The sequence below is a fragment of the Lacerta agilis genome, chromosome 11 (assembly GCF_009819535.1).
Source record: "Lacerta agilis isolate rLacAgi1 chromosome 11, rLacAgi1.pri, whole genome shotgun sequence".
NCBI classification, from domain to species: Eukaryota; Metazoa; Chordata; class Lepidosauria; order Squamata; family Lacertidae; genus Lacerta; species Lacerta agilis.
The window spans coordinates 60,360,947-60,375,242 of NC_046322.1; the positions used below are offsets into that span (position 1 = coordinate 60,360,947).

Sequence of the window (14,296 nt, forward strand, 5' to 3'; positions counted from 1 at the left end):
TCTGTCTATGCGTTCATACCCTCCAAGTAACTCGATTTCCCAGGGACAGTCTCAGAAGCCATCCCAGTTTCTGATTTGATCGCCTCCATGTCTCAGAGAACAATTAAAAGTGGTTTGGGGGGGTGCAAAAACAAGTCCTGTTTATCCTGAAAATAAAATCCCTGCACCAAATGAGGAAACAGTGAAGCTGGCTTACAAAGCCCTTCCAATAATTTTGAAGGGAAAAGTCCCCAATCCACTTTAAATTCTTTAATTGCAATGCTTCATTTCTTAGGAAACACATGGAGTGTTTATTCCTTTATTGTAAATGGAAATTTACACTGCAAGGCTTTATATGTCTACTCAGAAGTAAGTCCCACTATATTCAATGGTGCTTACTCCCAAGTAACATTGTAAAGACTGGACAGCCTTACACTGCAATCCTAATCAGTTTTACTCAGAACTAAGTCCCACTAAGTTCAATAGTCATAATAAATAACAAGATGAAAGATGAAAAAATATTTTTTTAATAATTCCAGTGGCACCTTAAGGATCAACTAAATATAAGCTTTCAAGGTATGTGCTTTTGTGTGTAATACACACTTCTTCAGATACTCTGAAGTAGAGGTTGCTTCAACCTTATAACTGTTGATGACTGTAATGGCAGCTGGTTCCACAGGGAAGGGCAAGGGATTTTAGTATGTATAATGGGACATGAATCCAATATCTCTATTCAGACCAGCTCTTTCCATAGTTTTTAGTTTGGTAATGAGTTGTAATTCAGCAACTTCTCTTTCAAGTGTATTTCTAAAATTATTTTGCAATAAGACAACCACTCTAAGATCCTGCACAGAATGTCCCAGATGTGAGCAGAAAACACCATCATTTACAACAAAATCTAAAGTATGCTGAAAGAAGGGCCTTAGACAATCTCAGGAACAACCCAGACATTATAATTAAAGAGGCAGACAAAGGTGGAGCTAGATTCAGGTAGGTAGCCATGTTGGTCTGATGCAGTCGAAATATATGTAAAAATAAAATAATGGTCCACTAGCATCTTAGAGACCAACTAAGTTTGTTCTTGGTATAAGCTTTTGCGTGCATGCACACTTCTTCAGATACACGGAAACAGAAGTCACCATACCCTTGGGTATGGGAGGGTGGGTTTTTACTCAGGAGGGTAGTAGGAGATGAGTGATTGACTTAATGGGTATGGTAAACCTGTTGAAGACTGTTAACGACTGCAATTAGTCCTACAGGAAAAAGCAAGGGATAGTATGGAGCTGTCGTCTTATGAATAAAACCGATTACACCCAAGAGGCTTACAGACAACTTTCCAATACTGCCTTTTACAAAAAAACTGGACTTAGACCCCACACAGAAATGCAAAAAGGAACTGAACAAGATTATTAAGGAGCTACCCTCACACATCCAGGAACAGATCCTCTCATAACACACCAACAGAACCTCGACCAGGGACCTTCTATCTTCTTCCCAAAATACAGAAACCAGGAAATCCAGGACGCCCCATCATCTCAGGTATTGACACTATTGCAGTGGGTGTTTCCGGTTGTATGGATTCTGTTCTGAAGTCATATGCTATCTGTGCTCTTAGCTATGTACGCAACACCACAGATTTTCTGAGGAAAATACTTTACCAAGTAACACTATATTGGCCACCATGGATGTGGAATCTCTGTATACCAACAAACCACAAAACAATGGTTTACAAGCCATAAGAAACACAATTTCAGACAAAACCATAGCAGATTTTGCTACCAAACTCTGCCACTTTGTCCTTACTCACAATCACTTTAAATTTGGTTATGACTTGCTCCTCCAAATTAGCGGCGCAGCAATGGGTACCCGTATGGCCCCACAGTACGCCAACATCTTCAGGGCAGACTTGGAACAACCTTTCCTAAATTCCTACCCACTCAAATCTCTTTTGTACCTACGTTACATTGACGATAATTATATTATTTGGACACATGGTCAACAGACCCTGGACACTTTCCACCAGGCATTCAATGGTTTTCACCCCACCATTAACCTAACAATGAATCAATCTATACAAGAAATACATTTTTTGGACACTACTATAAAAATACAAGATGGGCGTATAGATACCACCTTATACCAAAAACTAACTGATCGACAATCATATCTACACGCCTCCAGCTACCAACCTAAACATACCAAACAATCAATAGCCAGGCCCTATGTTACAGCCGCATCTGCTCCAACTCTACAGACAGGGACTCTCACCTAAGAGATCTACAGCAAACCTTTTTAGAACTAAAATACCCACCTGATGAAGTTAAAAAAGAATCAACAAAGCCAGATAGATACCCAGAGAGAACCTGCTGCAAGATAGACCCAAAAGAGAAAACAATAGAACACCGCTAGTAATCACATGCAGCTCTCAAGTTAAAACAGTTCAATGCATCATCAGAGATTTGCAACATCTCTTAGATAATGACAGCTCTCTGTCCCAAGCTCTGGGAGGAAAACCTTTCATTGCCTACAGAAAGCCACCCAATCTTAAACAGCTCCTCACACACATAATACAACAACCAGACTTAACATGGACACTGGCACAAGAGCCTGCAATAAATCTAGATGCCAACTTTGCTGCCACATACACCCAGACAGCATCATTATTGGCCCCCTAACATCAAACATACTATCTCAGGCCTATTTAATTGTTCATCTTCCGACATTATATATGCTATCAAATGCCAACAGTGCCCTTCAGTTCTCTATATTGGACAAACAGGACAAACATTACGCCAAAGGATAAATGGGCATAAATCTGACATCAGGAATCATAAAACAGAGAAACCAATAGGAGAGCACTTCAGTCTCCCAGGACATTCTGTGCAGGATCTTAGTGGCTGTCTTATTGCAAAATAATTTTAGAAATACTCTTGAAAGAGAAGTTGCTGAATTACAACTCATTACCAAACTAAAACTATGGAGAGACCTGGTCTGAATAGAGATATGGATTCCTGTCCCATTATACATACTAAAGCTAATTTTGGTCATCTATCCCTTTAAAAATCCCTTGCCCTTCCCTGTGGAACCAGCTGCCATTACTGTCATCGACAGTTATAAGGTTGAAGCGACCTTTGCTTCAGTGTATCTGACAAAGTGTATATTACACACAAAAGCTTATATTTGGTTGATCTTTAAGGTGCCACTGGAATTATTTAAAAATATTTTTTCACCTTTCATCTTGTTATTTATTATGACTATGACGGCTATCCTCCCGAATCTCTAAGTTCAATAGGATTTGCTCTCTGGTATGTTCCTGATATGCTGATGACACAACCTTGATGGCAGAAAGTGAGGAGGAATTAAAGAACCTTTTAATAAAGGTGAAAGGGGAGAGTGCAAAATATGGCCTGAAGCTCAACATCAAAAAAACTAAGACCATGGCCACTGGTCCCATCACCTCCTGGCAAATAGAAGGGGAAGAAATGGAGGCAGTGAGAGATTTCACTTGGGCTCCATGATCACTGCAGATGGTGACAGCAGTCACGAAATTAAAAGACGCCTGCTTCTTGGGAGGAAAGCAATGACAAACCTAGACAGCATCTTAAAAAGCAGAGACATCACCTTGCCGACAAAGGTCCATATAGTTAAAGCTATGGTTTTCCCAGTAGTAATGTATGGAAGTTACAGGTCTGCCATGGTCAAAACAAAATATAAAATCAAAAAATCCTTCCAGTAGCACCTTAGAGACCAACTAAGATTGTTCTTGGTATGAGCTTTCGTGTGCATGCACACTTCTTCAGATAATGTATGGAAGTGAGAGCTGGACCATAAAGAAGACTGATTGCCGAAGAATTGATGCTTTTGAATTATGGTGCTGGAGGAGACTCTTGAGAGTCCCATGGACTGCAAAAAGATCAAACTTATCCATCCTTAAAGAAATCAGCCCTGAGTGCTCAGAGGAAGTACAGATCCTGAAGTTGAGGCTCCAGTACTTTGGCCACCTCTTGAGAAGAGAAGACTCCCTGGAAAAGACCCTGATGTTGGGAAAGATGGAGGGCACAAGGAGAAGGGGACGACAGAGGATGTGATGGTTGGACAGTGTTCTCAAAGCGACTAGCATGAGTTTGGCCAAACTGTGGGAGGCAGTGAAAGATAGGCCCAAACAATTACCGCCCACTCAGCCTGACATCAATACCAGGAAAGATTCTAGAGCAGATCATTAAGCAAACGGTCTCTGAGCACCTAGAAAGGAATGCTGTGATCACTAAAAGTCAGCATGGGTTTCTGAAAAATAAGTCATGTCAGACCAATCTGATCTCATTTTTTGACAGAATTACAAGCCTGGTAGATGAAGGGAACCCTGTGGATGTAGCCTATCTTGATTTCAGCAAGGCCTTTGACAAAGTGCCCCATGATATTTTGTAAAGAAGCTGGTAAAATGTGGGCTTGACAATGCTACCATTCAGTGGATTTGTAACTGGCTGGCTGACCGAACCCAAAGGGTACTCATTAATGGCTCCTCTTCATCCTGGAGAAGTGACTAGTGGGTGCCACAGGGTTCTGTCTTGGGCCCAGTCTTATTCAACATCTTTATCAATGACTTGGGTGATGGGCTTGAGGCATCTGATACAAGTTTGTCAGATGACACCAAATTGGGGAGTAGTTGTTGCTATGTTACCCCAAAGGACAGGATCACCCCTACTCAAAATGACCTTATAACAGATTAAAAGTGGGCCCAAGCAAACAGAGATTTTATATTTGGGAGAAATTAGATACTACACCTTGGGCAAAAAAATTGAAAGGCCCAAATACAGGATGGGGTGACACCTGGCGTGAGAGCAGTACATGTGAAAAGGATCTAGGAGTCTTGGTAGACCATAAACTTGACATGAGTCAACAGTGTGATGCAGCAGCTAAAAAAGCCAATGTAATTCTGGGCTGCAATAGGATATAGCATCAGATCAAGGGAAGTAATAGTACCACTGTATTCCGCTCTGGTCAGTCCACCTCACCTGGAATACTTGTCCAGTTCTGGGCACACAGTTCGAAGGATGACAAGCTGGAACGTGTCCAGACGAGGGCAACCAAAATGGTCCAAGGCCTGGAAACGATGCCTTATGAGGAACGGCTTAGGGAGCTGGGTATGTTTAGCCTGGAAAAGAGAAGGTTAAGGGGTGATATGATAGCCATGTTCAAATATATAAAAGGATGTCATATAGAGGAGGGTGAAAGGTTGTTTTCTGCTGCTCCAGAGAAGCGTTAGATAAATTGGAGTTCTTGTTATTAATATACCAAAAAACACACACACCAAGAACTCTGGCCAGAAATTTCAATACTAGGAATAATCCTACTCATGAGTTGCAGTCAAATAAAGATATATATTCTGGTAAGAGTTACAGGCTTGTAAATTCTAACAGAAAAACAGCTTTTTAAAGTCACATACGTATAATTCGTTACAATGTAAAACATGAGAGGTTTAACTCAACAACAAATGATGTATAAGTCCGTAACCAAAAGTATTCAAAAGAGAAGTATTCCAGAGAAGCGGACACAGAGCAATGGATTCAAACTACAAGACAGAAGATTCCACCTAAACATTAGAAAGAACTTCCTGACAGTAAGAGCTGTTCGACAGTGGAATTTGCTGCCAAGGAGTGTGGTGGAGTCTCCTTCTTTGGAGGTCTTGAAGCGGAGGCTTGTCAGGAATGCTTTGATGGTGTTTCCTGCTTGGCAGGTGGTTGGACTGGATGGCCCTTGTGGTCTCTTCCAACTCGATGATTCTATAGGCGTGCCTGGCGTGCTCTGGTCCATGGGGTCACGAAGAGTCGGACACGACTGAACGACTGAACAACATGTTCCTGATCATTCTCACTGTTGTTGTTGTTGTTGTTGTTGTTGTTGTTGTTGTTGTTGTTGTTGTTGTTGTTGTTGTTACATCCCACCTTTTCCCCTGACAGGGACTCAAGGCACCTTAAGCTAAATTTTTATTTCATTCCATGTATCTGTGGAAGGTGTTGTACACAATCCCTTCCCTCCCACCTTTATTCTTTACTGTGAGGCAAAGAGGTTGTAATTGGCTTGAGGTGACTGATGTGAATGTGTCTGTGACGTCTATGTGTGCAGGAGATCAAATGTGGGAGAAACTTCCTGATGTAGAATGTCCCTGTTTCCATCAGAGAAATGCTGGAGGATATGCGAGTTATGTATACTGTATATTAAAAGAATTAGTGTCTGTGGTGCTGGTGACAGTCTCTGGATTTGTATAATTTTACTCCTAAAAGGTTTATTTAGAAGATGTAAACTATTCCAGAGTAAATTGTTTCTAGATAAGAAAGACCAACAAAATAAAACAGTATTGTAAAATGCTTTTTTAGTGTGCTCATTTGTTTGTTTGTTTGAAAAATATTAATAAAGCTGAACGATCCTTCTTGCAGTCGCAGTCCAAACATGATCAAATCTACGCATGCCTGACAAGATCTCAGTATCATATGTCAAGTGCCAGAAGGAAGAGAGCTTTGTTGGTTGATCAAGCCTCTAGTCTGAAAAGAAGTTAGGCTGAGTGAGGACTGACGTTCACTTAACATTTTGTATCAGTCTATGTGTAGCTGATTACAGTATCCATGTGGCAAATAGCTATGAAGAAAGCACAGAAGTAAAATTTGCTGAATAGCCCTTTATGATAGTTGGAATCTAGAGCTTAGGCCCAATCCTAATGTCTGAATTGGAGGCGCCTGCTAGATTTCACACACGTGCTCTCTCTTCATGCTTGCAAGAAACTTCTGGTATCTACACCTGATACCAAATACGCATTGAGAACTGGGAATTGCTTTACTTCATCATGGAAATCCTAGACGTGCACTGCAATGCCTGAGTGAAGAAAATAGTCCCAAAGTGGCATTTTGTGAAACATGGGCAGCTCTCTGCATTGATACCGCAACACTGTCAAATTATTTACTGAAAAGGACAAATACTTCAGGGGACACAAACATTCATTTGCATAGTTTTAAACTTTGCATTGGAATGATAACATAGAAACATTTACAGTTTGATATTAGGAGAGTTCAGAGTCAGTGAAGCAAGATGTAAATTCATTGTTGGCCAATGGAGTAAAATATTGCAGGCTAACCCATTTTTGGACAAGATTTAAAGCAATTATTACTTAAAATGGAGGATATTGGAAAGTCTCACATGAGAATCATATTTGGGAAGAAATTACTGGCATAAGTGTCTGTTTCTGAAAAATCTAATTACAACAACAAAAGAGACCCAGGCCCATCCAGCGCCTGCTAGTTTTCAGACTGTGCCTTCAGAGGCATGTGCTTGCAGAGGCAAGAAGAATAACCCAAAGTTCAACTGAAAAGTATGATATTTTAAAATCCTGTATAGAGTTGGCACCTTTTGAAAAGCACAAACATTATCCTCTTGTTTGCTAGCAATGTGAATGAAAGCAACTTTCCCCAGGAAATAAAGGTGGAGGTTATATTTAAGGAACAATTGGAGGGAGTTGAGCATTCTGGAATGTATGCGGGAAAAGAGTTAGAAGTGTGTGTTTAAAGTTTAAAGGGTTGAGTGGGAATGGTTCCATGATTAAGTCTACAGAAAACAATTGGACAGAGCCTGACACACACACTGCCCCAGGGCGGTTGCCAAAGTACGCACACATTCAGCAGGCGGTGAACAGGCCATAGCTAGAGTCCAGCAAGTGGGCAGGCGGAGTCCTCCTCTAGTAAATGCTTTGCCCTCCTGCTTTTCTTTTTGTTCTGCAGTGATGTTTCCTGTTTTCCTTCTCAGAAGAGCCTGAATCCTTTGTTCTGAAACTTATTGTCTTCTGTTACTGCTACGTTTTAATGCAACTTCTTATTTAATTTATGTCTTCTTTCCAAGCGTGAATATCCAGGTTTCGGTTGGATCTATTTTAAGGTGAATTAATTAACCAGCATAATAATACATTTTTATGTTTTCTTAACATTTTATTTCATTTTTAAAAACCTCTCATAGTTACAGAGAAATCTGTGTGGTAAACATAATAATCAACTTTATCTCTCCCCCCTTCCCCTTTGTGTTTTGTGTGTTTTTATTCCAATGGAAAAAATAGGGAAATCTTCCTCCAGATTACAGAATCAGTCTAATTGACATTGGCCTGGTGATTGAGTACCTCATGGGAGGAGCTTACCGCTGCAATTATACTCGGAAACGCTTCCGAACCCTCTATCACAACTTATTTGGCCCCAAGAGAGTAAGGACTGTTATTATTGAGAGGTTTTGTGCTTGTTTCTTTCCTAAGGGGTTGCAATGAGCGGTGAGTTGTGCATGCATGCTGAAAGAAAAGTGGGGAAGCGGCAGCGGTGGGGGAGCTTCTTCAGCCAAAGGGCCACATTCTCATCCAGAGCAACCTTCCAGGGGCCAGAAGCAAAAGTGGGCAGGGCAAGGAACATGAAGGTCACCTTTGTACAGTAGGCCAGTTTCTGCGCACTCACGCACTCACACATCTCTGTCCTCCTTCCAGGCAAGCAAGAAGCATGATCAGAGTTCAGGTTCAGACCAAAACATTCAAGGAATACAAAGTACAGCTGGAAAGGGTTGTGACTCAGGAGGTTGTATGGCCTGGGAAGAGACATTTGCCGTCCTCTGCCACACCCCTCGCTAGTGGCCTTGAAGGGCCGCATTCGTTCCCAGGGCCTGAGGTTCCTCATGCCTGACTTACATACAGGAACCCAAGTCCTGAGCCACTTCCCCAGAACACACATTGTTTTCCAAACTGCTTTCAAAGCTGCCAGTGGCAGCCCAGCCAGCAGCGGGCATCAGAGTTAAGGGTGATTTCTTCATTTGCCATTCTTTACTCTGAGAATTTATTCTATTTGCACAAATATTTGTAATTCGCTTCCACTTTCCAAAAGAAGATGCTCAGAGCAGCTAACTGGGGGGGGGGGTGTTCAGCATTTTAGACATAGTGAGTTCATCACATGCATTGGAGAGGGCATCAGATCCTTGTGTAGGAGGCCATATTCTGAGAAAGATCCCACTGATTTACTGCACATGTAAGATAGATGATCTTTATTCAAATAGGTTCCAGTAAAGTTGTAGTCAAGTAATCAAAAGCAAATTCCCAAACATGCCTGAGTAGCAAATGTTCTATGCTTCTGTAGTTAACAGAAATGATATTCTTTATTTAGCCATCTCTTGGTTTTTTTGTGAAAGTTTTTCTGAAAATAACATAAATACATGGGAGGAGAGACCCCATGAAGCAGGAGAATTGACTATGCTCTCGGTGCAGTTCAACATAAACGATAATATCTGGATCTAGGGGCTTTCCTAATATATGGAGTGGGGTTCCAAAATCAGAACTGAGTGTGATTGATTGGTGAGGTGGAGGGGGGGGCAGTGGTTGTGCAGTCTCTGTGCTTTGCAGTGCAATCCTATTCCTGTCTACTCAGAAGTAAGCCCTGTTGGATTAAGTTGGACTTACTCTCAGGTATCTGTGTATAGGATTGCTGCATGCACACACACACACACACACACACACACACACACACACATGCCTATATATCTGAAACATTGTCCATTTCTTCTGCCTGCAGCCCAAAGCCCTGAAACTGCTGGGAATGGAAGTAAGTGTCATTCAATTCATTTTGTTTTGTTTTTGTTTTTTTAAGAAAAGATGATGATAGTAATGGGAGGGCAGGGGGAGGGAGGGAGGACTCCACCCTAAAAAATAAACAAAATAGAAATAGAAAAATAAAGGAATTGGGTTTTTATTTTATTCTGTTTCTTTCTTTCTTTTTCCTATTTAATTTTTTAAATGAATAAAAACTAAAAGTATGAAGTCAGGGCTGAAGTGGTGATCTCAGGAAGTGGCCTGTGTTGCTTCAAGGCTCCCTTCAGGGCGCCACCATTTCGGTCTTAAGAGTTAGAAAAATGGAGGTAAGAAATCTGAGGGGGAAAGAAAAGAAGAAGAAAATGTATTAAAGTGTTTTTAAAATATTTATGATTTAAAAAAAAATCAAGGAAAGGAACCAAATAAAGAAGAAGAAGAAATCTAGATAAAATAAGAATAAAGGACCCCCCAAAAAGAAAAAAAAATCAAGGGGAAAAAAATAAATTTTAAAATAAAATTAAAAATAATAGTAAATGTTTGGTGGGTTCCCTGCCCCACCTCCTTCGTTCCGGTCTCCAGAGAGGTTGGATCGGGGCCGGTTTGAACTGGGTCACAAGCTTCCATGCAGCCTGCTGGCTCTCCCCGTCCCACGGCGGCTGCGGCAGTGGAGGAGGCTGGTTGGGCGCCTCGGTCGGGGGAGCGGCTCCACTGCACTATTCACTGGACTTCTCCAAGCCTCACTGGGCCACCGCTGGGGCGCTCCCTGTCCTGGTGCAGCTGAGGTCGTCTGGTGGGGGGGCTGGGAGCCTTGTGCAACCTACCCCCCCCATCGCTGTGTCCGGTGCCCCCACTCTGGGCAGCTCCCAACAGAATATTAAAACAGAATGAACATCAAACATTGAAAACTTCCCTAAACAGGGCTGCCTTCATATGTCTTCTAAAGTCAGATAGTTGTTTACAGGTATTTCTGTGACATCTGATAGGGTGCCACCACTGAGAAGGCCCTCTGCCTGGTTGTGTTGTGTTAAAAACAAATGAGCTCTGCACTTAAAGGCACAGATAGGTAGCTAATTTCTTGTTTGGCTCTAAATAATGAGGTTTTTATAAGGCTATTCATAAAGAAAGGTGAATTAAGGCTAATTCTTTTTTTTTTTTTTGCCAAATCATTTTTATTAGAGTTTCCAATATAACAAAATCACATTGAAACATTCCAAATTACATTCCAAATTATTTATCCAATTATCAATATAAATAAGTTCCAAATCTACCAAATTATTATTTCATCATCATCATCATCAACCTTTTTATTGGCATTCAAACAAACAACATACATGCATACAAAACAGTAGCGAAATCATACTTTCACAGTGGGGGCAAACTATATTAGAAGAGAAAAGAGACAAGACTCCGCTGTCCACGATATTTAAATTTCTTTGTTTGGGAGTTCCCATGCTTCAAACTGATCACCTATTGTCCTTTGTTTTCTGTCCTTCAATATTTTCACAGCCTCTGTATATATTCCAACAAGCAAGATAAATCAAAGCAAACAATATTTCTGTGTGGATTTTAAATCCATATTTCACCACCATACAATCGCTTTGTCCCTTGACTCTAATTCTTAATTATAGGTTGGTGCATGTGACATTGGGGAGATTCTACTACCATTAATATGCTGGGATCCACTACTAGAAATTACCAAAGTAACAGTGCAAGGCCAGACTTGCCCAAAACTCCCCTCCTGTGCTGTATCGGGGAGCGTAGGTGCAGTCTGCTCTTCCACCCACATATGCACCTGGATAGCAACAACTGCGGCACTACTGGAAAAAGCTCAGCAGCAAAAAAATCAGCTCTGTGAATGTACACAAGGATAGCATGGGAATCAGTCTTTCCACAACAGTATAAGATTGATTTCTAATTTAACCGGTGAATGTAATCCACATTCACCTATTTCTAAAGCAAGACTTTCATAAAACACATCATATAGTTACAATATCTGTGTTGGCTTAAGTTGGCCAGCAAGGCATTCAGCAGGGTTTTATTGTTTCAATGCAGGGACTGGAGAGATGTTAGCAAGGCTATTCAACAAGTATTTCTTGAAGTACTAGAATTGTTGTTTTGTGGGCATCATTCTTAATTTTTGTTCAGATATATTAAAGGATGGGTTATTTACATCTGTTTTTGCGATGGAAGGCCAAGGCAGTATGATATTATTGTGAGAAGTGTGGATGTTTTGCCTGTGTGAGAACGTATCTAGAGTCAGATAAACTAAAGAGAGCAAGTTGTTAGTAACTTATGACTATAGCAAGGGAACTAGTTTAATGTCTCCTAACAAACATTCCATGGTTGAAACTGCTTTGGTCTGATGGCGTTTCCTCCATGTTTAACAGGATGATGTCCCACTGCGGAGGGGAAGAAAAACAACCAAGAAGCGAGAGGAAGAAGTGGACATTGATCTTGATGATCCTGAGATTAACCATTTCCCTTTTCCCTTCCATGAGTTGATGGTGTGGGCTGTGCTAATGAAGCGTCAGAAGATGGCCCTCTTTTTCTGGCAGCATGGAGAGGAAGCCATGGCTAAGGCTTTAGTGGCCTGTAAGCTCTGCAAAGCCATGGCCCACGAAGCATCCGAGAATGATATGGTGGATGACATATCTCAGGAGTTAAATCATAACTCCAGGTTGAATAATTAGTAAATTCATCTTGATTTGTTTCTACTGATACTACCTGAAAGCCTGTTACAGTGACCCCCACGTCTTTTTAACATGATCTGATGATAGCTAGACCAAACAAGATGTCTCCCGCACTTGTGTATAGTAGGTTTCCTGGGAGAAACCTGTTTGTTTGGAGGCCAGCATTGGCTCAGAAGGCAGCAAGGGGCGGAGCAGGAATTGCTGGCTTAGAGATAGAAAACAACCTTAACCTCCCCAGATTTCTGCTGCACCTGTGAAACAGGAGCTTGTTCCAAGAGCCAGACATAGCCCCACACATGAAGAGTAGAACTTTGCAACAACTGTAGCTGGTTTTCAGGGAGCAAGCCTCCTTCTCTGGTGGCAAGTTCCAGTCACCCCTTCAGTGACTAGTTGTAGGTGGGTTTCCTCTTGCATGAGAACAAGAGCAGGAAATATGAGCTAGCTTGGCTTCCAAGTGAGAGCTAGGATTCTGGGGAGCTTTGTCTGCATGCAGCTCACAAAGGCATATCCAGTGTGGTTGGGAGGTGGTTATTACAGACTTTTCTATCATCAGCATCAGCAACAGATATCCTGTGGCTCTTACTGGGGAACTGGATTGTCAGGGTCCTGTAGTTGGGCAAGGAGGACCAGCAAGTGGGCTGGTGAACTCAGCATGCCCTGATGTAGCAAGAGAGGATAGTGGCTATAGAGCTGAAGGTTAATGTAAACCAAACCTAAGTCAAGCATTATCATATTTCGGGCAGTTTACTGTTCACTGTACTTTTCTTGTACCTTTCTATGTATTAATGTGCTGTTTACTGCCAAGTCGTTGGGCCAAGAAGTTGTATATAAATAATCCATAATATAACATAACACTTCCCAGAAGTACCCATGCATTGATTTCAGTGCCCTTATTGACCCAAGGAGTTTGATAGGTATGAGGGTGCCATGGACAAGACCTTTCCATTGATCTTTGCTGTTGGAATGTCATGTGTAGATAATACAGTAAATAAATCCCTCTGGATTGATTTATGTGGGTTGGTAATATTTCAGGTATCCATAAAAGCCTTTTATGGTCAAAAATAGCACTTTGCATTTTACTGGGAAAGTAATAGAAAACTGGTGCAGATGCTGAATCCCTGGTATCATGCACCTGTGGTGACCCAGCCCTAAGTTCATGCATATTGTGCCATCAAATGGCTGCTCTGAATAGCACATATTATGATAGTCTAAGGTTCTTAAGATGCAAATGGAAGCTGTTAAGTGGTCTTAAGATCATAGCTGTCAACTTTTCCCTTTTCTTGCGAGGAATCCTATTTGGAATAAGGGAATTTCCCTTTAAAAAATGGAAAAGTTGACAGCTATGCTTAAGATACAGATGCAGTCTTCACACAATATATTGTTGTGAATCTCCTGGCTAAGCTCTCTAACGCCATGGGATTTCAAAATTGGCTGTGAACCAGCCCAGACAAGGCAGGACATCTGAATGTTGCCTATTATGAGCATTCCTCAAACACTGTAGATAGGCACAGAAGTCAAGGCCTGTCAAGACAAGGAACAACTATCATCACCTTCATCTAGTACCATGAAATCCTCAGTCAATTCATTGGTATCCAGTTCCCTGTTATAGCTAAACTGCATAAATCCCAAGATTGTCAGTATATTCTGGTGGGATTAAATTACAAGCAGCAAATTCAGGCTGTGCAATTAAAGCTGATTTGCAGCTCTTGCGTGTGCTTACCCAAAAGATCCAACTTTTTGCAATAGGGAAAATGTAGTGGAAAGTGCTCTGGTCCATGGGGTCACGAAGAGTCGGACACGACCTGAACGATCTGAACAACAACAAGTGGAAAGTGCAGGAGAACACTCCGTTTGACACAACAGTCCTCTAGCCTGCCCACTAACAAATGAGAGTGAATGCTTATTAAACAATCAATGTCATCTAATTTCCCTGCAAACAAATTACAATAAATGCTCAATAAAAACAGGCTGCCTGGAAGTCCTCTAGCACTTCCCTTCAGACTTGGGTTAAATGAAAAAAGAGGATGCTTAT

At 41.3% G+C, this 14,296-nt stretch overlaps 1 protein-coding gene across 1 annotated transcript in view; it reads left to right on the forward strand.

Annotated features, from left to right (window-relative positions):
* The window catches only part of TRPM3 (transient receptor potential cation channel subfamily M member 3), a 138,282-nt gene that overhangs the window by 72,028 nt on the left and 51,958 nt on the right, over positions 1-14,296 (forward strand). The window contains exons 11-14 of the mRNA XM_033163651.1: positions 7,864-7,899; positions 8,075-8,215; positions 9,558-9,587; positions 11,962-12,251. Of these exons, the coding sequence (XP_033019542.1) occupies positions 7,864-7,899; positions 8,075-8,215; positions 9,558-9,587; positions 11,962-12,251 (497 nt within the window). The remainder of the gene's footprint in view (positions 1-7,863; positions 7,900-8,074; positions 8,216-9,557; positions 9,588-11,961; positions 12,252-14,296) is intronic.